The sequence below is a fragment of the Bolinopsis microptera genome, chromosome 6 (assembly GCF_026151205.1).
Source record: "Bolinopsis microptera isolate Bmic1 chromosome 6, MBARI_Bmic_1.0, whole genome shotgun sequence".
NCBI classification, from domain to species: Eukaryota; Metazoa; Ctenophora; class Tentaculata; order Lobata; family Bolinopsidae; genus Bolinopsis; species Bolinopsis microptera.
Window position 1 is genome coordinate 12325772 of NC_087077.1, and position 25320 is coordinate 12351091.

The 25320-nt window shown below is 38.6% G+C and overlaps 2 protein-coding genes across 3 annotated transcripts; both read right to left on the bottom strand.

Annotated features, from left to right (window-relative positions):
- Positions 1–1628: 1628 nt before the first annotated feature.
- Positions 1629–20422, bottom strand: LOC134816749 (deleted in malignant brain tumors 1 protein-like). Of its 2 annotated transcripts, XM_063825740.1 has the most exons (24): positions 20319–20422; positions 19664–19816; positions 17697–18044; positions 17326–17436; positions 16991–17170; positions 16385–16855; positions 16036–16113; positions 14976–15101; positions 14395–14868; positions 12317–12553; positions 9043–9390; positions 8247–8567; positions 7331–7847; positions 7053–7180; positions 6531–6881; positions 5692–6132; positions 4839–5174; positions 4192–4524; positions 3851–3973; positions 3355–3490; positions 3000–3142; positions 2458–2805; positions 2194–2272; positions 1629–2005 (listed from the first exon to the last, which is right to left on the bottom strand). In XM_063825740.1, the coding sequence occupies exons 3-24, from the start codon at positions 17917–17919 to the stop codon at positions 1789–1791; spliced, it is 5721 nt and encodes a 1906-aa protein (XP_063681810.1). In that variant the 5' UTR covers positions 17920–18044; positions 19664–19816; positions 20319–20422; the 3' UTR covers positions 1629–1788. The 2 variants fall into 2 exon arrangements, with proteins under 2 accessions (XP_063681810.1, XP_063681809.1); XM_063825739.1 differs by lacking the exons at positions 19664–19816; positions 20319–20422 and adding an exon at positions 19259–19320.
- Positions 19653–23959, bottom strand: LOC134817405 (uncharacterized). Its single transcript, XM_063826545.1, has 7 exons — positions 23840–23959; positions 23317–23461; positions 22054–22221; positions 21489–21612; positions 21182–21338; positions 20319–20517; positions 19653–19816 (listed from the first exon to the last, which is right to left on the bottom strand). Exons 1-7 carry the CDS (start codon positions 23957–23959, stop codon positions 19653–19655), a joined length of 1077 nt encoding a protein of 358 aa, XP_063682615.1.
- Positions 23960–25320: the final 1361 nt, after the last annotated feature.

The window sequence follows — 25320 nt, forward strand, 5'->3', positions numbered from 1 at the left end:
TTTCAACTCACAACTTTACAGTGCACTAGCTGTTGACCATTGTTAATGGTCTGGCCCGGCGCGCGCTACTTCGTAGCACTTGCCATCGTGAAGAAAGCGGCGCGCGCTACTTCGAAGAAATTTAGACGAGTAACATCCGTCAAGGTTTCCCAAAAAATGCTTAACGGGCGTTACTCGTCTAAATTTCTTCGAAGTACAAAGTATAGCGCGCGCCGCTTTCTTCTCGAATCTGCGCGCGCCCGGCCAGACCATTCCCAGAAAACCTTACCGCCTGCTGGGCTTGCTAGAGGTGATAGATTTTCAACAGCACGTATGGCGTCGCGCGTCACGTCAAGTTTACCTTTCGCACGCTGCATTGAGCCTAGTAGTCATGACAACGACATTTCTTTGCAAAGTTTAAAAGCTGTGATCATTTATTTAGCCCAAAATCAAACTTTTCGGTTTAATTCAGAATCTACGTTGTCCCCAATTTGGCTCCTGGGGAGCCAACTGTAAATTCACGAGACGGAAATTTTGTTGAAAACCGGAAGGTTCTATCTATTTTACTTTTGGAGATATACCCCAGATGGTAGGGTTTGCTGGGTTAACATGACAATGGTCGAGTGATTTCTCAAATGTCTAGTTTGTAGTTTAGTTTGCAAGCGTGTATACTTAATAGTAAGGGAATACAAATTTTTTTAAATACAAATTTTACCTGGATATTTGATATTACATAGTTTGGTCTTGGCAACCCTACAACATATAATATCCAGGCAATCAAATTCTTCTTCGGAATTTCGCTGGATTGTACAACTTTCGTCTTGGTAGATTCCAAACACAAGGAAATTTTCCTTTTGGTTGGTAATATACTCAATGATGGAAGTATAGTGTATTGGCTATGCCCCGCTTACTAGTTTAGCTCTTTCTAGTCCCCTGCTACACGGCATGTAAACAGGGATTGGCTAGTTAGAAGCGGTCCGTGTAGGCCTTACACTGTGCTTTCAGCAATACTCATAAGAGCATTTGCAAACATTTTTTTATATTTCAGTGGAAGGAGATTTGTAGGCCTATATAATAATGCTCATATCCTTCTATTGTAGCGCGATGCACTACTGGGTCGCGTCGCGCATCAAATAATTCTTCTCGCAACCACCGGTAGATCGGCGAGATGCACCACTGTGCCTCACCGAGCTGCGAAGGATTGACATCAGACATCGTGAATCAAATTCTTCTAGCAACTTTTGATTTCGCATAATCAATACGGTCCTGAAAGTTCAATAAGTTGTCTATTATGAGACCTATGTATTTCTGAGATTTGGTTTCTTCTTATCTTCTTCTATTTATGTGAAGACATTCATTTTCCAAATCAAGAGGGATTGACAGCCTGTCAAGATTAGGACATTTGTCGAATACTATGAACGAGGACTTTGAAATATTTAGTCTCAGCTTGTTAATTCTAAGCCATTCATACAAAATGTTCATATCTTCAATTACATTGATACATGTTTCGTATCCAAATATCGGCGGTGCGCGCTTCGCGCGCGGAAAGTGGCATGCAACGTATGTCAACTATTACATTGTCGTTTAAGCCTCTAGAAATATTATATTAATATTTTTGTTTTATGAACCGGGCAAACTAGCAAAAAACATTTTGTGAAATTTAAAAAAATTATTCGGATATATATTTATGGATTGATTGTGTAATGAATTGGTGATTAATAATAAAATTGTGTTTTCTTTAAAAAATTGTCTTTTCTCAAAAAACCAAAATATTTAATCTTAAGATCATTTCAATAATTGAATATTCGTTTAAAAGCAGTGGCGATATACAATTCTTCCATGAACCGTAATATCCACACATTGCTCAATACAAATTATTCGGGCTAAGAGACGTCCTGCAATTGTGTATTGACCAGTTGTTCCACTAACTGTAACTCGAGCTAGTGTATCACCGCATTGTCTTACTGCTACCGCACTTCTGTCTACATCATTGTGCAGATAAAACAGCTCTCCTTCTTTGTAATAACTGAATAAGAAGTTATAAAACTTTTGTTCTGAGATTCTGATTTACCATACTAAAATTATTGACCCTTATCAAGGATAATATAATCTTTCTTTCTTTGTATGCAATTGCATCACAGATTCATTATACTATTGTGTTGTCATGAAACCATCTATGCAATTTTATTAAATTTGCTTATATCTCATAAAAACCTCATCATAATGGTCATTGAGAATTGTTTGGCTGGGTTGACTGTTGCACGTAACATATCTACTTCGTAATCCATCGTGTCTGTAATTGTAGATTATTATAATTCAATTTAAGTTTACTGTAAAGCGAAATTTAAGGAAAGCAGATTGCACAAGTAATGACTGAGAAATTTATGAAATTAAATGTAACCAATAATTTGGGTCCCTGTTATTTACAATCATCTAATTTAAAGTGTATACTATAATTTTCATAATAATTGAATCTACCATTAAAACAGTAGACAGAGGCCAACTCGTGAGGAGCACACAGCAACACAGAGGAATTGCTGTTGTTGTTGTTGAGGTAGGCCCTATCTCGACATTGTCTTGTTCTTGCATCACAGTTTAGTCTGGTTGATACGAAGTTGGTTCCATTTCGAAGAAGCTGAGAAGGTCCCTTCCTCCCTGTCTCCCACCCAAAGTGAGAGCACAATATTCCTGCTGTTACATCTGTAAATCCATCGTCACAGACACCTCCGTAAGTCTCCATTTCAGGTTCAATCTTTTCCACTACGTGCAATCCTCTTGGATCACGTTGGGTCAGTTTGAACAGATCGGTTATGTTGCTTATCAAATCTGGAGGAGGAGCGAAAATATGAGGTTTTGTGGGTTATCTTACATGATATATTACATTATTTTGACTCTGTTTGGTATGTATATTATCGAAAGGAGCTTTTAACTTTCTTCTTTCTATATTACAGAATATTATATCTTTGAATATAACTCTAGTACCAAGTTGCTAACTCAAATTATATCAAACAGAAGTTTACCTGCATCAGGGCCACACCTTATGAAAATATCCTCAGAGTGATCGCAGTTATGTTCCAAGGAATATGTGCAGCCACTTGTAATATCATCAGTGTCGTTTAAATTACAGGCAAAGTCGTCCAAGACAATGTCATAGCCCAATTCACTGAATTTGGTTAAAATTTTAAAACCAATTTAAACCACACAAACAAACCCAAATGAAACAACACAATATGTACAAACATGAAGACAACGACAAACATTAAAACACACACTTACAAACACACTCACATGTATAAATAAATGATAGACTAAGCCTTCAAAGAGGCAGTTTTTTAATTAATTAAATTAAATTTGTTATTCAAAACTCAAAATGACCTTGTTGATGGAAGACCTTGTGGATTTAAAGTAGCGAAAATATCTTCATCTTTAAATCCAAGTTGTCTACATACAGCAGCGATGGAATTCTGGTTGAAGCTATCATCACAAACAGTACCATACACAAATTCACCACCTGTAATTTGTTGATACAGGAATGTGATAGAATTTTCAACATGGAACAAATATCTCAAAGTGGAATATGGTTACAGTTCAGGCTAGGTAGTGCTATGCTAAGGTTTAGGGTTATGGTTAGGATTCATGTGGGATTCCGTTCGGCAGGCTTCTTGGATACTACCAATAATTTATTGTTGGTACGATTTTGAACCAGGTTGTATAAAAAGTTAGAATACCTACTTTTCAATGTGCAAATATCTTCCTTTGATTCAAATCCTTGAAGTTTAACTTTAAAGCAGAAAATCAACCTAAGAATCCTTAACACATAATAAATACAGTAATTCTTAAGTGTTAACAGCCTTGTACAGTTTGTACTCACTCGGCATTGTGATAGAGGCTAGGAGCAGGCCAGAGGTGGCTCCACTTAAGTTGCTGTCCATGTCTATGATCTCAAATTGTATGGTGACATTATATAGATCTGTAGCCTCATCCGATCCATCACCTGAACACGTTTAATTATTATATTTGTGATAATGATCATACGCTATTGAGGCAGAAGGGGGGAGGATCCCAGGTTAACCTAATCTCCCACAATAAGGCAAGTGTTGTCACCAACATCATGTTATGTAATTTAAACATAGTGAGTACTATTATTAGATTAGTATAATAGTTGAAGAAGAATATCCGTAATCATGTTTAAATGACATGTTTATTGTTTACCTGATTCACAAGAAAGGAAGACATCCTCGGAGTGAGAACAGTCGTGACTGGTCATGAAAGAGCAGCTGTCCCATTCTTCAGTAGGGCACGCTACTTCGTCAAGTGTTATATTATAGCTGCTTTGTATATCCCATATTGAACCTGAACTCCATTCTCGGGACCCTGTAAAGTTCATCTCTCTGCATATTGCTGCAGCAGTGTTATTATCGAATCTATCATCACAGATAGTGCCACCGTGGTGTAGGATAAGATGAAGGCCATCTTCTCTGGTCTGCTGTCCATTAGAATCAACAAGCTCAAATAGACTTGCATTCCTTCCAGAGTGTTCTTCTTCTGTTAGAGAAATGTACGTTATTACAATCCATCCACATTACGTTCTTGAGACAGTTATTAAATTAGTTGTTTGTGAAAACTTTGATCATTGAGATTAATAGTATTGACTTAGTTGTGGCACTTGAGGGAAAAAAATTCAGTTGAGAAATGGGACTTTTAGACATTACTCCTCAAACTAGGGGGCTTAAAATATCTTTTTTTATTTAGGCAGCAGCTTCCTTTTAATTAGAACTTTAAGCAATATTATTTTGTATAATACATATTATATAACGAAATCTTGAATAAAAATAATTGTAATATGTATAATCAAGTACCAGATTGGCCGTCACTTATGCATGTAAGAAAAACGTCTTCACTGTGACCACAGTTGTGTAAACTTGAGTAAGTACAGCTGGACCAAGTGTTGTTCCTGCAGGACACATCATCTAATGCTATACTGTACTCTTCCTGAAGCGGATATCTGGAACCAGACTCATATGAGGATCCATTGGCTTGGTAACCCAACAGAGAGCAAATTGCATCAGCAGCATTTTGATCAAAGTTGTCATCACAGACCGTGCCATCGTTGTAGATAAGTAATCCAGATCTACCTCCATCCCGAGCATTCTCTCCACTTGCGTCTACCAAATTGAAGAGAGCTTCAGCAGAGTCTGAAAATGTGATTGACCTAATTAGTGACCTAATTAGTGACCTAATTAGTGACCTAATTAGTGAACTACAGGGTGTTTCAAGACTCGTGTCCAAATTTTGAATGGCCGTTAAAATCTAACAAATAGGTCAAACAGTTCGATTTTTGTTTAAATTATAGATAAACTAGAAAGCCCGTGATCACACGGAGAAAGGTAATAGTATTCTTTGGTAGTCAGTTTTTATCGCATCAAAAAATATCCGTCACAACCGAATAATTACAGCCCATTAAAATTTAGTTCGCATTGAACACAACGTAATTACCACAAAACCGATAAAAATGACGTTAAAACAATCATTGCACGTGCACGTGCGTGAAATAACCCCCGTTACTATCATATACCTATACCTATTTCTCATCTATTTGCACGTGGGCAGTCATATGTACTGGGCGCCGTGCTCAGCCTGTCATTCCGACAAATTTCTATTCGGCGGAATAGCCTAGGGTCCCCAGGTAATGATATCACAATATTAACCCACCTGTATCACCAACTCTAAAACCCACTGTTTTATCCCAATCAGGATTAAACTTGATGAATTCTACTGTACTAGTCACCCACTCTGAGGACAAACAATCTTCTTCATCAGATTCATCAAAATTCATTTCTGCCACCAATACTCCGTTACACTTGATTGAAATACTTTCCAATCCCTGCTTAATGAATGTCCAAATCCTCACGTCATTTTTGGCGTCGGGTAGATCTTGCAGCGGTGCGTCATTTTGGCACTCGGCAATGTAGAAGATAGGAGTATTACTTAATCGCACTACAATTCTTGCAAAATCGCTGCCTCTAATTTGCCCAACTTCAAAAAAGATTTCATCATCACTTCCTATCGAGGAGGTTGTCTTCACTTGAAAAGGTGTATCCTCCCAGGAGTGTGGAAACCAAACATCTTTTTGTTGAGTTTCCCAAGTCTCTCCTGAAAACAAAATAACCGAATTATTAAAACACTAGAAAACCCGTGGTCACAGGGAGGAAGCTAATAGTATTTTTTGTAATATCAACAAAAACGATAAAAAATGCCGAATTTTACAATCTTTGCACTTGCACGTGCGTGTAACAACCCTCGTTACCATGGTTAGTGGTTACTACGCAAGTTCATATTTTTCGTTTGTTTTGCACGTGGGCGGTCGTACAGACAGACAGCAGAAATAATTCTCCGAATAGAGATTATTACATTTTAAAATACATATCAAAAATAACCCAAATATTTCATCAACTTTCCGAACCAAGTAATTAGCTTAGTTGCCACCCTTTGGGTACTTTTAGCCATGTGTTCCATCAACAAATTAGATACATCGAATTTAAATCTCTTACCGCGAAAACATGTCAGGTGGACATCTTCAGAATGACCACAGTTGTGCACTTCCGTATATGTACAATTTGACCAGCTCTGATCTTGACAGTCGATATCATCAAGGTTTATATCTAACTCTTCCTGCATTTCAAACATCGGTCCATTTTCCCAGCCTGTTGATCTGGCATAATTCATTTCCTTGCAGATAACATCAGCAATATTGTCACTAAAACCATCATCACATACGGTACCCCCATTATAGGTCAGTAGACCCGGACCAAACCTCATGGCATTACCATCTTCATCAACCAGTCTAAACCTATTCCACCCAGGTTCCTCTATGTCAGGTTCCGGGACCTCTGTGACGGGACCTACAGTGTACTTACTATAAGTAAATAACAATGGGTATTTTTAAAAGACATCTTTTAAAACAGCACAGCTCAAGAAGATTAAACTGGTTACAGGCCGAGCTAAATTTGCTTTACTAATCAGAATCTGAAAAGTTTTAAGTAATAATTGGTTTTAAAATACACTGAACTAACCAGGTTCACTTTCGAAGCAAGATCTGTCGGCATATTGCCATTCTGAGTCTGCAAAAGTTGTGTGTTCTCCAATAATGTAACACCCTGTCACCCCCCAACTGAGTGGACTGATCGCAATACCCTCGCATCTGTAAAATTTGCTTAGTGATAATTCCAAATTTATGCAAGTATTTGTTGGCGACGAGCAGACAAGCTGCAATCTCAATTGTCTGGATAAAATGTCACTTTACAGTCCAGATTGGATTATATCATTAGTAAAATACAAATAAAAAACCAACCTGCTCTCAGATAAACACAGCTCCACACAATCCTCCCTCCCAGTATATGTTACTTCTTGTATCACTGAGCCACTACTCCTTCTGTTGCTCATGAAGCAGGAGTCAATATCTGGTTCACCTGATCGTGTATAATCTGGTTCAACGGGTGTTGTGGAATGTGTTGGGTCAGGTCCTGGGTGTGTTACCTCTGGTACTGGACGATTACACGTCAGGAAAACATCCTCAGAATGTCCACAGTTATGTGTTTCTGAGAAGGTACAGGTGGACCAGCTCGTAGAATAGCAGTCCACATCATCCAGTGTGATATCATACCCGTTCCGGTCGTCCCTGTTTCCACTAGTATAGTTCGATGGGGATCCTGGATACCCCAATTCTCGGCAAATAGCAATTGCAGCATTTGTGCCAAATCCATCGTCACATACAGTTCCTCCATTGTATAAGAGTAAACCTATCTCTCCATCCCCAACGTCATTGCCATCTCCGTTCACTATTCTAAATCCTTCGGCTGCAGCTTCTTCTAAAACAGCGATTGGTTACATCATAGACCAAACAATTCTTTGAAATTAATTATGTAAGAACCAATATACCGATACTTTGCAAAGGCTGATTATGACAAACTGTCTACAAAAATGATAGAAGCTGTACAGACTGCAGATTAAGTGCGTGATAGCTTCTGTAGTAAAAAAAAGACAGTGAATGGAATTGACATGATGCGCAGTATTGGAAACCATCAACTGTATAAATAAAAGGGAAGATCCACTCAAGTTTATCCTTGAATTAGTTGTAAAAGCTGGATGAGATGACGAAGAAGACTCGTTAGAAATCTGAAGTAAGAGCTCAAAAAGAACTGCTAGAGTTATTTGGAAGCTACCTAGGAGCTAGCGTAAATCGACGAATAAAAATATCTTAAATTTACCTCCGCGACACAGGAGGAATACATCCTCACTATGTGAACAATCGTGGCTGGTTTGGAATTCACAAGATGCCCAATCGTCACTCACACACTGTACTTCATCCATTTTGATTTCAAAGTCGCTCTGTATGTCAAAGTCATTGCTGTTGCTCCAACTAGCTCCACTTTCATATCCCATTGCTTTACAGATCGCTCCTGCAGCGTTGTCATCAAAGGCATCATCACAAACTGTGCCTCTGTTGTAAAGCAGTAAACCTCTCTCTCCAGCCCCAACCTCATCCCCAGATTCGTTGATCAGCGTGAAAATTTCTACTGTCGCATTACCTGGAGATCGTGGGTTACTGTATCTCACTGTATCCGGTATCGTGTCTAGTCTATAGGTGCAATTACATAATATGTTACATAATATGTTATATAATATGTTAAACAATATGTTACACGATATGTTACATGATAATATGTTACATCATTTGCTTTACTTTAAACTTGACGAGCAAGCTACAGACTACAGAGCCTGATAAGCATATTGTTTCTTATCTGAAAGTCACTAGAGCACTTTGTGAGCAGAGCATTGAATTTAATAAATTTGGGGAATGAGCACCATCACTATTTATTGGGGGTTCTCTTCCTCAACTTGATCTATGATCCTTAAGTATGATCTATGATATTGATCACAAGGTATATAGTACAAAGCGTTTGATTTATTTTTTTAGGGTACATTTTCAAAATAAAGTGTTTCCCCCGATTGCAATCAAAGAGTTTGATTGGAGGACCAATAATTTAAAGTCATGGACATTACCTTGGGCGGCAGCACAAGTAAGGAATACATCTTCAGAATGTCCACAGTTGTGAGATGTGGAATAAGTGCACTCCTCCCAGTCTCGGTTTCTGCACGCCACATCATCTAGTGTTATGTTTAGGGTTTCTGCGAATCTGTGAACCTGCCCACTTCTGAAGGTCATTGCTTCCGGATACCCCAGTTTTCGGCAAACTGCGTGGGCTGCATTAATATCAAAGTTATCGTCACATACAGTTCCTCCATTGTAAAGTAGCAGTCCTTCTTGCCCCCCTGACACTTGGTTCCCGTCCTGACTCATCTGACTGAACTCTTCCTGCTCCTCTTCCTGCTCCTCCTCCTCCTCCCTATCTGGGAATTGTACGGTTAACTATCTCGTTAACAACAAGAAAACACATAAGCTATTAAGAGGTCCATGATGTGTGTAAAATCTAATCTTAAACAATAATCTCAGAACGTGTGTTTGTGCGTTTTTAATTTCAGAGCGGCTTAATCAAGAAAACGGTAAGAGTTACGGGGCTGGTTTTTATCGGTATAGTGCCGACAAAACTATGAGGAGGCCAAATGATTAAGGTTTTTTAAATCGGCTGGTGTTAAGTGGTTGAATTGATGGTTTTAAGGGGGCCGGGGGGGGGGGGGGGGGGTCTTCAGCAAAATTCTCTCGAAAAGGTCTATTCTAGCCGAGATTATTGCCGGTCAAAGGTCAGAGCTTATGTATAATTGTATTGCGTGAGCGATTTTCTAAAAATCGAGTCTAAAAATATATCTTCTCCTATATTTTTTGAGCAATCACCCTGAAACTTTCAGGATATGTTTTAGGGATCATTTAGAAGAGATAAGAAGTATTGAGCCGAATTTGAGATAGTCAAAAATTGAAAATCGCTCACGCAATACAATTACACATAAGCGCTGACCTTTGACCAGCGATTATTTCGACTAGGAACAACAATGTTCCATGGGACCGAAAGCAGCTGATAGATATCACTCCCCTCTATCAGAAACAACTATAAAATCAATTTCGAGAGAATTTTGATGAAGACTTCCCGGCCCCCTTAAACCACAAATGCAAATGTTACGTAAAATGGCTCACATTTTCTTCCTCCTCGCTCTCTCTCCCATTACTGAATACTGCATATTATGTAGCGTTGGTTCAAACTTTTGACTAAAATTGTCGTAAACCAAATTTCATGAGAAAAAATTTTTCGACGACTAATTTTAAAGGAGACCAAAATTTCAGTAGAGCATATATGACATGACTATTGAATATTATTAAGCTTACATTTCCTACATTGATTATAGGGCTTTATAATTAATATAAGGACATCACTGTTCCTATTGTACAAAACCGTACCAAATTCCTATTGCACTTAAAGGGTTAGAGCTCCTCTTGGAGATAACATTTTTAATCGATCCATCTCAATGCATGGTCTGTTGAAACGGCTGAAGGATCATATCGACATAAACTAGGTCGTACCGACAGAAATGGTAAAGTCAAAAAAGGGTGAAAAAGAAACCGAACAGCGTACTGAAGAACTTAGTGACACAGAGTCACAGACTCTGGATCTGATGTTATTGAAATTCCTGAGTAATGCATTGCAGCTTTAAAATCTGTAATCTGCAGCTTAACCTGCTCAGACGGGTGCTCATTGTCGAATTGATAGATCACGTCCGTCTATGTCCGCTTGTCACATAGAATCCAAAAAGGACAGGACAGGACATTGCCGGATATTGACGAACAAAAGTGGACAGCAAAATTTGCTAAATGTTGCTAAATTTTGCTAAATTTTGCTAAATTTTGCTAAATTTTGCTAAATTTTGCTAATGACGGCTAATAACGGCCAGGTAGCGTAGTTGGTTGATCATCGGATTTGTAATCGTGAGATCGCGAGTTCGAATCCCACTGCCTGCCTAGTTGTGGGGTGAGCGTCGTTGACGCTCTGCTAAGGATCCCGAGTGGTATATGTAGCCCCACGGTTCACTCAGCCGAATTCTCGAGAAATCGGGTGTGAGGGTTAAATGAGGAGCTGTGCTTGATCAACACAGCGAAGCCTCGGGCGAAGAAAGTGTGGCATAGTGCCTTAACCGTCGCTGGCCTTAGGAACGATCCTTCGGCTTCTTGTAATTTTAACTTCAAGCAATTGTCTAGAAACTTCCATTAACTTGATAAAATTGAGAACGAAAGCACTATTAATACAATCACAGGCTGCTGACTTAAAAGAGACTTGGACTCCAAACAATTTTAAGTTACAGTAATTTAATCTAATTGCAGCGGCACATAACATAATTTAAACTATTGCTATCATTATTGTACTACAGACTGAAAATATCTCAGATCTATTTTGGGCGTTTTTAACAACTTATAGTTGTAATTCTTAAATATTAGATATCCTAATTTATAACTTTTTAATCAGAGTGAATTAATAATTGATATTTGATAATTTATATATTTGATAGTTTAGTCTGATATTGATATTAATATTGATTATATTGATATTGTTATTATTGAATGAAGCTAACTCCAGACATAAATAATACTACTTCTATTAACAAAGGGACTTGGAGTATAAACGACCAATTTTGCATAATTGTCTTTCCAACCAAGAATTCAGGAGGCAAGGGTGGGTGCGTAAACTTTATGGTCTGCACTCTCAGATCCTGTATCACCCTGGATTCATTTCGACGTATTTTTGGTAAAAGTATACATATACTTTCTGGTCACTCTCTTGCTACTCCAAGTCCCCTAAGATATATGGTCTAAAGTTTGCACTAGTTTAAATATATAAAATATGTTTTTGTCTGCTTTAACTGATACTAAATAAAATTGTTGTTTTCTTGAAATTGTTGTTTTCTTGTAAAGCTCTTCCTTGAAAGTGCTGGTTTACATTGTAATGCAGGTAATGCCGAAGTAAAATAACAAAGGTGGTCGACTCATTCGATGGCCTTGTTGCGTCGCAACGAATCCTCATAAGATAAGATAAGATAAGATAAGATAATGAGGCAGGCGGTGATGATTTTTCAAAAAAGTTCAAATTGTATGTGGTTCATTCTGTAGATCCTGTTTTAACTTAAATTAGGTATATTCGGGCACGAAGTGAGATGTCCAGGACTGTTGTACTTGGATCATACAAGATCCAGATAACCTTGTGACGCATTGAGGCCCTTGAGGCACCACTTTGAGGCCCCTGAGGCACCACTTTGAGGCACTGAGGCCCACGGAAAACCATGCACGATAAAAAACACTTGAGCTTAAAAAGGAAAAATGCGTTTTGTAATTTACCCTGGTCACAATCAGTTAGGGAACTTGCAGTCCATCCACGCCTTGCTGTTATTTGCGTAGTGCCCACCAGAAAGCACTCTCGGTCAGCCCAATTCTCGGGACTCACGGCTACTCCTTGACAGCGTGGAGTATCATCACACCATTCCTGACAACTCTCAAAACTCATGAACCGTCTCTGTTTTAATTTCTGGGAGTCCGGAAACATACCAACATTCTGCTCGTAGCTTGTATAACAGCCTGAAACATATTATAGATACGTTTGCGTACCGTGTCTATATATTATATGATCGCAGTTTATAATTTAAAATTCAGTAAGAAAACGTAAAAGAAAAAGTCAAAGAATCAGAATAGCATTAGTCCGATTTTGGTTTACATTTTGGTGACATTAAAAAGTTTGATCAAGTCAACGCGAAGTCATGGACAGAAGTTGAGAAAATGCTTAATGTTAGGTGATTTCCATTCAAATTAATTGAATCATATCGATATAAACTAGGTCGTACCGACAGAAATGGTCAAGTCGAAAAAGGGTGAAATAGAAACTGAACACTGAACAGTGTACTGAAGAACTTAGTGGTACAGAGTCACAAACTCTGGTTCAGATGTCATTGAAATTCCTGAGTAATGCATTGCAGCTTAATCTGTAATGCTCAGACGGGGTAGACTAAATTTGTCGTTCTTAAGGGGGCCGGGGGGGGGGGGGGGGGTCTTCATCATATCTATCAGCTGTTTTTGGTCCCATGGAAAAATATTGTTCTTAGCCGAAATTATTGCCGGTCAAAGGTCAGCGCTTATGTGTAATTGTATTGCGCGAGCGATTTTCAATCGCGCGCCCTGAAAATCGATGTCTAAAAATCTATCTTCTCCTACATTTTTTGAGCAATCACCCTGAAACTTTCAGGATATGCTCTAAGGACCATTTAGAAGAGATTGTCGGGCCAGAATTTTGAGATAGGCCTTAGAACATTTTTTATTCAATTTTAAAAATGTTGGACCTCGTTTTTTGACGATTTTTTCAGGTCCAAGATTTTCAAAATCGAATAAAAAATGTTCTAAGGCCTATCTCAAAATTCTGGCCTGACATTCTCTTCTAAATGGTCCTTAGAACATATCCTGAAAATTTCAGGGTGATTGCTCAAAAAATGTAGGAGAAGATAGATTTTTAGACTCGATTTTCAGGGCGCGCTATTGAAAATCGCTCGCGCAATACAATTACACATAAGCGCTGACCTTTGACCGGCAATAATTTCGGCTAAGAACAATTTTTTTTAAAGAGAGGCTGGGCCAAGATAGCCCACGAGAGGATAGCATTGAGATGCTCTGCCTACCTCTGGCGTGTGGCAACCTTGGGGAAGGACAATATTTTTCCATGGGACCAAAAACAGCTGATAGATATCACTCCCCTCTATCAGAAACAACTATAAAATCAAATTCGAGAGAATTTTGATGAAGACCCCCCCGGCCCCCTTAAGGTAAATGGAATGGAAAATGATCTCAAAAATTCGAAAAATGTGACTAAAATTGTGGTAACCAAATTTATTGTGAACCAAATTTATTGGCCCTAAGGTATATCATAATTACACTGGCATGTAATACTAAATAAACATATTAGGGAAGGGAGCGCTCATAACGATCTGTTTGGACCGTATGTAGAGAGTTCATACTTTCATGCGACAATGTGATGCATGTTTTCAAATATGCGGGTGTGGTGCGGAGTTAATAAGGGTTAATTTCTATTGATTATTGTTTAAGTTACTATTGTTTAAGATACTATTGGATATGTAAGGGCGCTCTGAATAGAATTGCTCACCTAATGTGGGTTTTGACTCAGCGGTAAATACTCCTAACTGTGGCAGTGATATATCCCGGCCTACATAGGCTATTTAAGGGTCCATATTGTGTGTAAAGTCTAATATTTATATAATGTCTTTGTCCAATGTTCATGATGAATCGTCAAATCTAACTTTATATCAATTTGTCTGAACACAATTCTGTGACAATATCGATAGTTCTGGGTCTTAATAATATTTCTCAAATTTATGCCTACAGTTCAATATAATGTTGCAATGATAAATGTTTACCATCATTAATGCAACTAAGGAAGACGTCTTCAGAGTGCCCACAGTTGTGAGAAGTTGTGTAGCTGCAACTCTCCCAGCTTCTATCTTCACATCTCACATCATCCAGTGTGATATCGTATCGCGATCGGTAGCCTACCTCTCCACCAGACTGCCATTCTGATGAACTAGCATAGCCCATTGTTCTGCAAATAGCATCGGCTGTGATGTCATCAAATTCGTTGTCACAGACGGTTCCCCCCTTGTAGAGCAACAGCCCAAGTTCTCCGGGTGAAACGTCACCATACTGTCTGACCAGTTGGAACAAGATGATTTGTTCCGTGGGCTCCACTATTGTCTCTGTTGTTACAGATGGTGACGCGGAAGTGGATTCTTCTGATGTGGTCATGTTTTCTGCATCTGTTGTCATTAGTTGACCTTCCGTTGTACCTGTAGTTTCATCTTTGGGCGGTGTTGTTGGTTCAGTCGTTTGTTCTGCTGCAAACGTATGATGTAAGGATTTAAAGACCCCTTATAGTTGATTTAAAAATACATGTTATGTTGTCTTCGAAATATGTTTAATCTGATGTAGTTTGTATATCTACCTGGACATTCTACTTCATCAGACCCATCACTACAATCATCTTTGCCGTCACAAACCCAGCTCCTGTAGATACACCTGTCTGGACACCGGAACTCGTCCTCGATACACTCCGGTACTGCTGTCACCCCTGCAGATTTCGTCGATTTCAGGTGCCGACAGGACCATAAAAATTAAAAGCAAACATACATTTTTTCCCTTAAAATCGTGCGCTTTCTGCGCAAACAATTGGCTTCAACAAAAAAAATCAAACATGGCTTCAAATCCAAATTTGAACAAGAGATTTTTCACTTCCTCTCGATAAACTCAATTTACAACCCAAAATAAAGTCTCAAAGGGGGAAATTTCTCAGGCACCCCTGCAGATTTCGTCGATTTCAGGTGCCGACAGGACCATAAAAATTAAAAGCAAACTTAAATTTTTCCCCTAAAATCGAGCGCTTTCTGCGCAAAAAATTGACCTCAGCAGAAAAAAATTAAACATGGCTTCAAATCCAAATTTGAACCAGAAATTGTTCACTTCCTCTTGATAAACTCAATTTTCAACCCAAAATAAAGTCTCAAAGGGGGAAATTACTCAGGTCAGGATTGTAGGCAATGATTATGCCAAACCATTCATTTTTGTAAATTCATTAAACTTTCAATTTAGCCTAAAACACCCTATTTCGCAAAATTGTACCGGGGGCTGCGCCTCCCAAGCCCCCGCCAATGGGGTCCGCCCCTGGACCCCGCTTGAGGCTGCGCCCCCAGACCCCTGCCACAGTATGCAGCTTCGCTCGCCGACAGCCCCCCCCCCCCCAAAGAAAAATCCTGGCTACGTGCCTGAGCAAAATATATGTTTAGGGCTTTTCAGATGATTTGGCTCCTCGACAGATACCGACGTACGCGCCACCCGACTACCATGAGCCTCTTAACGGTCAATATGTAGTTTAGGTTTACCTGGCCCGTAGGATACAAATGTGCCCGAGGAGAAAAAAAGCAAACCTAAGAGGATTTCTCGGGAACTTAAAAGTTCACCTCAAAACGAAATCTGCACCTATGACTTAACTGCTGTAGTCGACTCACTTTGTTCGAGTGTCAGTGTTGTCGGTGTTGGTGTTGGTGTCAATGTCGGTTTCGGTTTCGGTTTTGGTGTCGTTGAATCTGTGGAAAGATAGACATTAGAACCACAATTACACTGGGTGATATTCAAATGCAAGTTAAGATCAGTTTCTGAAGCTATTAACACATAAGCTATTTAAGGGTCCATATTGTGTGTAAATTCTAATAATTATATATAATGTCTTTTTCCATGATGAATCTTCAAATCTAACTTTATATCAATTTGTGACAATATCGATAGTTCTTGGTTTTAATAATATTTCCTAAATTTATGCCTACAGTATAATATAATGTTGCAATAACAAATGTTTACCATCATTAATGCAACTAAGGAAGACGTCTTCAATGTGCCCACAGTTGTGAGAAGTTGTGTAGCTGCAACTCTCCCAGCTTCTATCTTCACATCTCACATCATCCAGTGTGATATCGTATCGTGATCGGTAGCCTACCTCTACCTCAGACCGCCATCCTGATGAACTAGCATATCCCATTGTTCTGCAAATAGTATCGGCTGTGCCGTCATCAAAATGGTCGTCACACACTGTTCCCCCCTTGTAGAGCAAGAGCCCAAGTTCTCCGGGTGAAACGTCACCATACTGTCTGACCAGTTGGAACAAGATGATTTGTTCCGTGGGCTCCACTATTGTCTCTGTTGTTACAGACGGTGACGCGGAAGTGGATTCTGGTGATGTGATCATGATTTCTGCTGTTGTCATTTGTTGACCCTCCGTTGTACCTGTAGTCTCATCTTTGGGCGGTATTGTTGGTTCAGTCGTTTGTTCCACTGCAAACGTATGATGTAAGGATTTAAAGACCCCTTATAGTTGATTTAAAAATACATGTTGTCTTCGAAATATGTTTAATCTGATGTAGTTTGGCTTGTTTTATTTTATTATTTTGTTGCGAGTTGTATATCTACCTGGACATTCTACTTCATCGGACCCATCACTACAATCATCTTTGCCGTCACAAACCCAGCTTCTGTAGATACACCTGTCTGGACACCGGAACTCGTCCTCGATACACTCCGGTACTGCTGTAGTCCACTCACTTCGTTCGGGTGTCGGTGTTGGTGTCGGTGTTGTCGGTGTCGTTGGACCTGTGGAAAGATAGACATTAGAACCACAATTACACTGGGTAATATTTAAATGCAAGTTAAGTTTCTGAATCTCTGCTTAGATCTGTTTGTATAACATCAGAGTTGTAGAGTGTGAATTATTGATTAATATGGGCATAATTTTAATTCTAATTTACCGTTGCAGCCTAACTCATCTACACCATTCAGACAATCTTCCTCTCCGTCACATCTCCAGTGGGAGGCAATACAGCGCTCGGGACATCTAAATTGACCAGGGCCACACAAACCTGAAATTAAGCGACGTGTCACATCGTCATAATATGGACATTAGATACGCCAAAGGGTGTGAGCAACGCAGAATGCAGATACACTCACCGCCAACAGTATCACGTGATATACTTTAAAACTCGTGCGTGTTTCTGCATGCACGATGGAAATGACCAATATTATTATATAATGATACGGCACCCCAACGTATCTGAGACTACTGTTATAACTTATTACAGTTATATTTCTTAAATTAGTCACTTATAACCTCTCAACTTACTTGAACTGTCAGGTCTTAGCAAGAGAGTCATGGAAATTTGTTCTCTGAATCTCGAAGAGAAGCATCGTATATATGTGTTGTTATGGGCTTCTGTGAATTCATAGATTAAGACAGTTATGGACGTTTTTACTGTTCCATTCTCTAATCGGTAGGAGGATCTTGTGAAGTCGGCCTCTTGCCAGTATGATGGTGAATCACCGATATCATCACCATCAATTAACATTTGGAATGTGTCGTCTGCAGAGGGTGCAGCAATAGAGCAAGTTATGGAGGAGGCTCCCCCCACTACTGCAGACTGGAGACTGGGGCCCCGGATATGTAACCGAGTTGGTGGTTGCTCGGTTAGTGCTGAAATGATATTTTATTATTTTATATTAATTTCTTTTAAGTATGTATGTTCAACTACAATGAATTTGTTTTGAATTCCCACAGTAGCAAAACTATTTCAGCCAAACATTAATTAGATTTGAAGCTAAATTAATCCAAAGACCGGATTTAAGTTTAAATTGGCTCTTGAAAGCTCAATCTTTCTATCAGACCTATTTTGATTTTTTCCGGGGAGACGTTATTTCACAATCATACGTCATTTTCAACAATAAGCGCGTTAACAGAGGATACGAGTCACCTAATTTATAATTCAAAAGTTTCTGTTTTTATTTTTTGTATGTTCGTTGTAGGAAAGATATTGGAGCGACATTTTGATCTGTTTTAATTTTACTAAGTAGTGTTATTATGTAGTGTTCAGTGCGAGTTACAATTTAATTAGCTGTATCTTCGGTTGTGATGGACATTATTTGATGCGATAAAAACTGACTATCAAAGAATAGCGAATGCTCTTATATCAGCTTCCTTCCTGTGACCACAGGCTTTCTAGTCTACCTCATAATTTGAAAGTTTCTTTTTGATTGTCTGTCTGTCTGACCGGCCACGTGCAAATAGGAAGTTGCATATTATGCATAGTAACGAGAGTGGAACGCCCACGTACGTCGTGCACGTGCAATTATTGTTAAAAGTGTTAGAAAGATATTATGATAGGGTTTGTTGTCATTTCACGTTGTGTGGAGTATTGTATTTTATATTTAAATCGGCTGTATCGGTAATGATGCGATAGATATATTTTGTTGATGCAATAAAAACTGACCATCAAAGAATACTATTAAAGCTTCTTCCCCGTAACCTAAACAACGTGCTATCTAGTATTATATAATATTTCGGTTTTTACTACCAACCCCTCCCCCCTATTTCCACCCCTGCCCCCTATTTCCACCCTCTCTCCCCCTATTTCCAACCTGCCCCCTATTTCCACCCTGCCCCCTATTTCCACCCCTGCCCCCTATTTCCACCCCTGCCCCCTATTTCCACCCTGCCCCCTATTAGTATTTCCACCCCTGCCCCCTATTTCCACTCCTGCCCCCTATTTCCACCCTCTCCCCCCTATTAGTATTTCCACCCCTGCCCCCTATTTCCACCCTCTCCCCCCTATTAGTATTTCCACCCCTGCCCCCTATTTCCACTCCTGCCCCCTATTTCCACCCCCTCTCCCAGACCCCGTTTGAACTAACCTGGTCGGAACAGCACGGCTGAACACACAAATATCACAAACGAAAGATTCATGACGTTCAAAAAGAATAAATGAGTTTAAAAAATCGTTGGGTAAACTTTACTTAATCAAATTTGTGCACTACCTGAATATGTAACCTTATCAAATTAAAAGCTAATTCTAGAACCGCGCTCTAATCGAATTTACCTCCAGATCACGAATGGGATAATTATCGTACTTTGCCACTAATCATAATGTTCAGATAAAGTTTTGATTTTCGGATGTTCCTCAGAACTTAAGACCAACCATTTCTAATACCAATATTGTTCAATTTTTCAGTTCTAGTTCTTGGTGGGGTATGTTTTAATCCAATAAAATTTATCAGCAACACAATTATTATGAAAGGTATTTTAAAATCAAATCTCACCTCGACAAGAGGGCAGCTCAGCATTCCACAGTTCTTGACTCAAACACGTGATCCGATCGTAACCCTCCAGTTTGTAACCCTCGTCACAGGAGAAGGTCAGAGTGCTGCCCTCGTTAAACTCTTCTCCCTCAACCTGGCCATGTTCGGGAACACCTGCAAAATAATATCTTATTACCGATGATTACCGTTAACAGATTGAGAAAGGTGGAAAAGGAGACACGTGCCCCATGTCATCGTTTGATATGAATAACCAAACAGCCATCTTTCCAGCCCTACTATTAGTCACGTGATCTAGTATTAATTCTACACCTTTAACAATTCACGCCACAACTCACACGATAACAACTTAGCACAGCTATCAAGTGAACACACTGGATCAGAATGTGTTCACTCATCGTTATGTTCCAGTATTTATCAAGCAGAAGCATAATAACACATAATGTAGAAATCTCTACAGCACAGTGTTATATTTCGTGAAAGTATATGTTATTATCTAGGAGGGATTGTAGGTTGATATAGAATATGCGATGTAACGATTTTGTGTATCATGATTTTCATGTATTTGTGTATAAAATATGAATTGAAAACTTATCTCGAGAATAAAACAAGATACTTATTGCTAGTACATACAAAATTTGTAAAATTTCCAACTGACCAGGGTTGCCGCAATAAGGGATCTTGGTGTAGTAACAGAACTCCAACTTCACATCTCCCAGGTCAGTGACCCCCTCTTGTGGGATTGTTCCGCCGAATCTCGGCTGAATCTCGGCCGATTCTCGGCTGATATGACTCCAGTCTCTCTCGTCGTTGTCCCAAAGAATATACTCGGTTTCAACCTGCGTCCCTTCCACTTTCTGCGGTGTAATTTAAACTGTCATAAATTTTGTTTATTCTTTAAGTCATGTTGATATTATGACATTTCGATCATTTAAAGTCTTGACGTGATTATATGAAAGAGGTGAAGTATTTTAATGGATATGGAATTATTCTGAGTGGTTATTACTCAACATGAAAAGATGAAAGGTATGACATTAGCATCACAGATAATGGCCGCTGTACTGTTTACAGTGCTGACAAAGGGCGCTTCAGGCACTGTGCCCTGATTATAACTTAACTGCTGGTTATTTATTATCGATTACTTGGGCATTGTGAACCCTTCTAAGGAGAATATTTTACATTGAACTATAAATGATGTATTGGACAAAAGATGATTTCAAACAGGCTATGCCAAGTTGTAGGTGAGCAGTACAATGTAAGGAATGATAGTTATTTGGGCCAATTGTACATGTTATCAATACAACAGAACAATGAGGCCAGTTAGTGGGATTGTTTTAGGCTTCACTGCAGATACCACTCTAACTTTGAGCTAATAATTTTATTTGGCCAACAGGTTTTGAAACAAACGATGTAACATGTGTCTCAATCTGGAAAAGGGAAAAGTCTGGCTACATGAAGGTTGGCAAAAAGATATGATTGTTTAATTATACCCAGATTACAATAAAAATAAGGATCTCTTACCTGACAGTTGTCTCCATATTTTAACAGGGCGAAATTCCTGCTTCTGGGCAGTTCCACAGGAATGTCTGGATCGCCGGTGGTCATGCAACAGAAGTTCATCTTGGTTTGAGCTGGAAGATCGTACTGACCGGTAGGCATTATACCCCGCCACGAGTTTCTGAGATATTGAGCAATAACAGTAGGTTATTATTATGTGTATTGATAAGTAAAACTATTTTGAACTGACGATAATAAAAGATGGGCGGATCTGTAAAATTCCTGCCTAACATCGCGATCGGTCAAAACTCACAAACCAATCGGTATGTACCTGTTTTGGTTCCTCTCGTCCTGCCATAGTATCCAACCATCTTCAAAACCATCCGGACAGCTGTTATCAACTTGGTAGAAACAATACTGGCCACTGGGCCATGGGCCTCCCGTCAGGTCTTTGTCTGAAAAATTGGGCATATTAAGGGAGATTTACTTGCATGGTTGGACAAGATTGAACAAAATCAAATACTTTAATTATATCATTTAGGGAGGAAGGAATATAATGTTGGTTATGTGCATTGTGCTATGTGAAATGTGCATATATACATCATAAACTGGTATTGGGCGAATGCCATTTATTTTACAAATCAAATAAAGATAACCACGTAACGAACGGAAATGCGTAATGAAATATTAATGAAATATCACGGTTATCACGGTTTTAATACTTTCAACACTACTATATAACAAATAATTTGAGGCATATGTCACTGAAGATGACGCCTTGCAACATGTTTGACGATAGCCTGTAAATTGATAGTTTGATCTCAGTATTTACAACAAATCATCTAGCTTGATTGATTCAAAGGGAGAATTAAATTCCTCTATCACGGTTATCATACCCTTTAAGGTAACAGTTTTACTGCAAAAAGACATATGAATATCCTTTTCAAAGTCCAGCCGGAGTTCCAGATGCATTGACACGGAGTGGGCGGAGATAGGGTTAGTATCTTCACAGTCGAACACTCGTGTACCTATCTCGAATACGACGTCACTCGACTCAGGACAACCTAAAATATAAAAGTTAGAATGATGAAGCTCTATTTGCTGGAGAGCTGGAGTTCAGGTTAGATTCAGGTGCAATATGTTGGGGTGGAATAGTTTGAACATTTCAATAGGATGAAGACGGGTTTGTTTCATCAATTGGAACACATTGCAGTACTAATATAAATATTTGATTTCCTAGATTATAAGATTTTCAACTTTCAAGTAAGGAAATAAGAATCATAGCATGCTGAAAAAGAGAAATGTTTCTCCAGAAAACAACTTCAAACAGTAGTTATTGTGACTAAATAACAAAATGAAATGAAAAATTTTGCACATGTGACTTTTGAGGCTTGAAGAATTTGGACTTCAAAATTGAGGAGGAAGCCGAAGACCAAAATACTTACAATTCAGTCCACAGTCATCACCATTTGTTGTAGAGTTAGGGTCAAATATTATAAACTTTTAAATGATGATAAGGTAGATGAAACAAGTGATGGATATAGTTTGGGCTTACATTTGTTGGATCATGGTTTTAGACAAAGGGAGGATTTTAACAAAATTTTTAATGTGTCAATTATCGATAATTCTAGTCCTAAAACTTTAGAAGTTCGTGAACATGAAAAATATATTCAGCAACTCAAGACTTTAAAACCTTTGGGAATAAACACTATAAATCCTTTTGGCCTTCCCTTACTCCTAACATCTTAATTTCAATTATATAACTGTTTTAGAAGTGTTCAGATTTTTAAAGGAATTTTGGGTTTTACTAACTTTTTACAATTTTTAGGCTTATGTCACTGAATATGACGCCTTGCAACATGTTTGACGATAGCCTGTAAATTGATAGTTTGATCTCAGTATTTACAACAAATCATCTAGCTTGATTGATTCAAAGGGAGAATTAAATTCCTCTGTTGTAGAGTTATTATTCTACTGTGCAAATAACAGGAACTTTTACAATCCCCACAATCTGGATCTCAGGGCTTATTCTTGACATATTCTTGAACATTTATAATTATTACCTGTTCTCTTGTCTTACTCCTGTATTAATAAATTAGTTTTCTTGTATACAAAACATGATCCAAAGGAGCGATTATTATGTTACACTATTTATTTACCTTGGACTCGAGTTGAAGGAAGGGCAAATTTTCCTTCGGGCCATCTTGTCTGGGGCCAATAGCCAATTATAGAAGACCCCAATGTTAAAAATAGCAGAAAGAAAGTGGCTCGTAGCAGTGTCATAAGAGCATATATGCTATAAATCTGAAAAAAAGCGATTAAAAGTTAAATAAAATGAGCTGGATCATAATCAAAAGAAAGATGTTTTTACAATAAACTGTTTGCTAAAATTGGAATTGGAAGTTCTTGAATTAACTAAGGCAAATACATATTCTTAGTAAATGGTTCAAAGTGAACCATTTACAACTTTATCACACAACTTTATCACACAACTTTATCACACAGTTTTTCCTCATCAGTCTCCTTCAAACCAAAGATGAGCACATTCCTACAGCTCTACAGCGATCCTCTTACGATACAGCATTCTGTACTAACCTTTTTCAAACTCTCTTCTGTAAGCACAGGTGCAGTTTAAGACACAGCTTGACTGTATGTCATCTCAACTTGGACAGTGTCTTAAACGGCGGTCTTGACGGTGGAGTGCACGGATTCCAACTGCTTCGATTTGATTTCCAGAAGTTCAGCCTGCAGCTTGATAACAGTACTTTGCGATCGGATAAGATGGCTCTTCAACTCTTCCATATCTTTCTTGATATCCAGAAACGTACTTACATGAGCACTGGTAGTCGATACGCATTATACAAAAGTTTACCTAATACTCCCTTCACTGGCTTTTTGAACGTTTCAACTGAAAACTCTGACTTGTTTTCGCAGTTCGTAGCTTCAGCGAGTTTACTGATCCACCCGTTAAAGTCCTCATGCTCTTCAGTAATGTAGGGAGAGTAAAAAATAAAAAACACAGTTCCAGCACAACGGCAGTTGTAATGTAGCGATAAAATAGAGATAAGAGAGCTAGATTATCAAACGTAACAAATTTTTTAAAAATAAATCTACCAAAATTTGCCTTGAAGTGTGAATATTACGAATTCCCCAGAAGTGGGTAAAACTCGTTGGGTAAACTTTACAGTTTAATAAAATTTGTGCAATACCTGGATATGTAACCTTGTAAAATTAAAACCTAATTCTAGAACAGCGCTTTATTAATCGAATTTAATTTCTAACACCAACATTGCCATGGTTTTTATCTCAGATTTTTTCCCGATCCCTGACTCAAAGTGCCAAAGGCACAAAAGAGTCAAGGACAAGGGTTAGCGAACGAGGTTTTTTGTATATGGTAGCTTTGCGACCGTCGTGCGTGCGTGCCTGCCTGCCTGCCTGTCTGCCTGCCTGCGCGGCGTACGTGTCCGATTAGTTATAACTTTATGGAGTTTCTCAGTCCGCAAAGTTATTTTGCGCGATATTCTGAAATCAATTATTATTGGCGTGGGCGCTGAGCCGATCAAGTAAATCGTTAATTTCACCATACAGTACGTATCCAACTAGGCACTAATTGATAGCATATTATTTCGAGTTAGTATTATAGTATTACCATTTTGCACAGATCTGTGTCATATCAGGTTGCATAAACAATAAACATATTATGGTTAGCGTTACATAGAAATGTATACGATTTTCAAATTTAATATGGAATTTAATGGGCGGCGCTCGGCCTATCACTCCGTCATCTGCATGCTTATAAAGTATAAACAGTAAAGCCTGGGGTCCCCAGGACCAAGGTTGTATGGAATATGATAAAATACTCCATCGCGGATCGTGAAATTGAGCGGCCATCCACAAAAGATGAGCGGCCGCATTTCTTGTTTTCAGTTCTTTATTCTTATACTATAAAATTTATCAGCAACGCAAATCGCAATTATTATTCCCAAAAAAATTCTTTCGGGTCTTTTTCACACATTATTAAGTAAGAAGTTCAAGTAAGTAAATCGAGCTTTTAATTTATGAGTCTTCGTCAGACCACTTGGTTTCTGTCCGCATAGTGCTGGTTTTTAATTAGTATTATGGTCGACACTCGACAAGCACTCAAGTAATGGGTAGATAAGACA

Coding starts and splice junctions, on each gene's coding strand:
- LOC134816749 (XM_063825739.1), bottom strand. CDS start 19,310: ATGAATCTTTCGTTTGTGATATTTGTGTGTTCAGCCGTGCTGTTCCGA. Junction 17,171..17,325: donor AGATGAGTTAGGCTGCAACG/GTAAATTAGAAT, acceptor ATCTTTCCACAG/GTCCAACGACACCGACAACA. Junction 3,491..3,850: donor AGCCTCTATCACAATGCCGA/GTGAGTACAAAC, acceptor AACAAATTACAG/GTGGTGAATTTGTGTATGGT.
- LOC134817405 (XM_063826545.1), bottom strand. CDS start 23,959: ATGGAAGAGTTGAAGAGCCATCTTATCCGATCGCAAAGTACTGTTATC. Junction 22,222..23,316: donor TCCTTCAACTCGAGTCCAAG/GTAAATAAATAG, acceptor TTTATATTTTAG/GTTGTCCTGAGTCGAGTGAC. Junction 19,817..20,318: donor CCCTTATTGCGGCAACCCTG/GTCAGTTGGAAA, acceptor ATTATTTTGCAG/GTGTTCCCGAACATGGCCAG.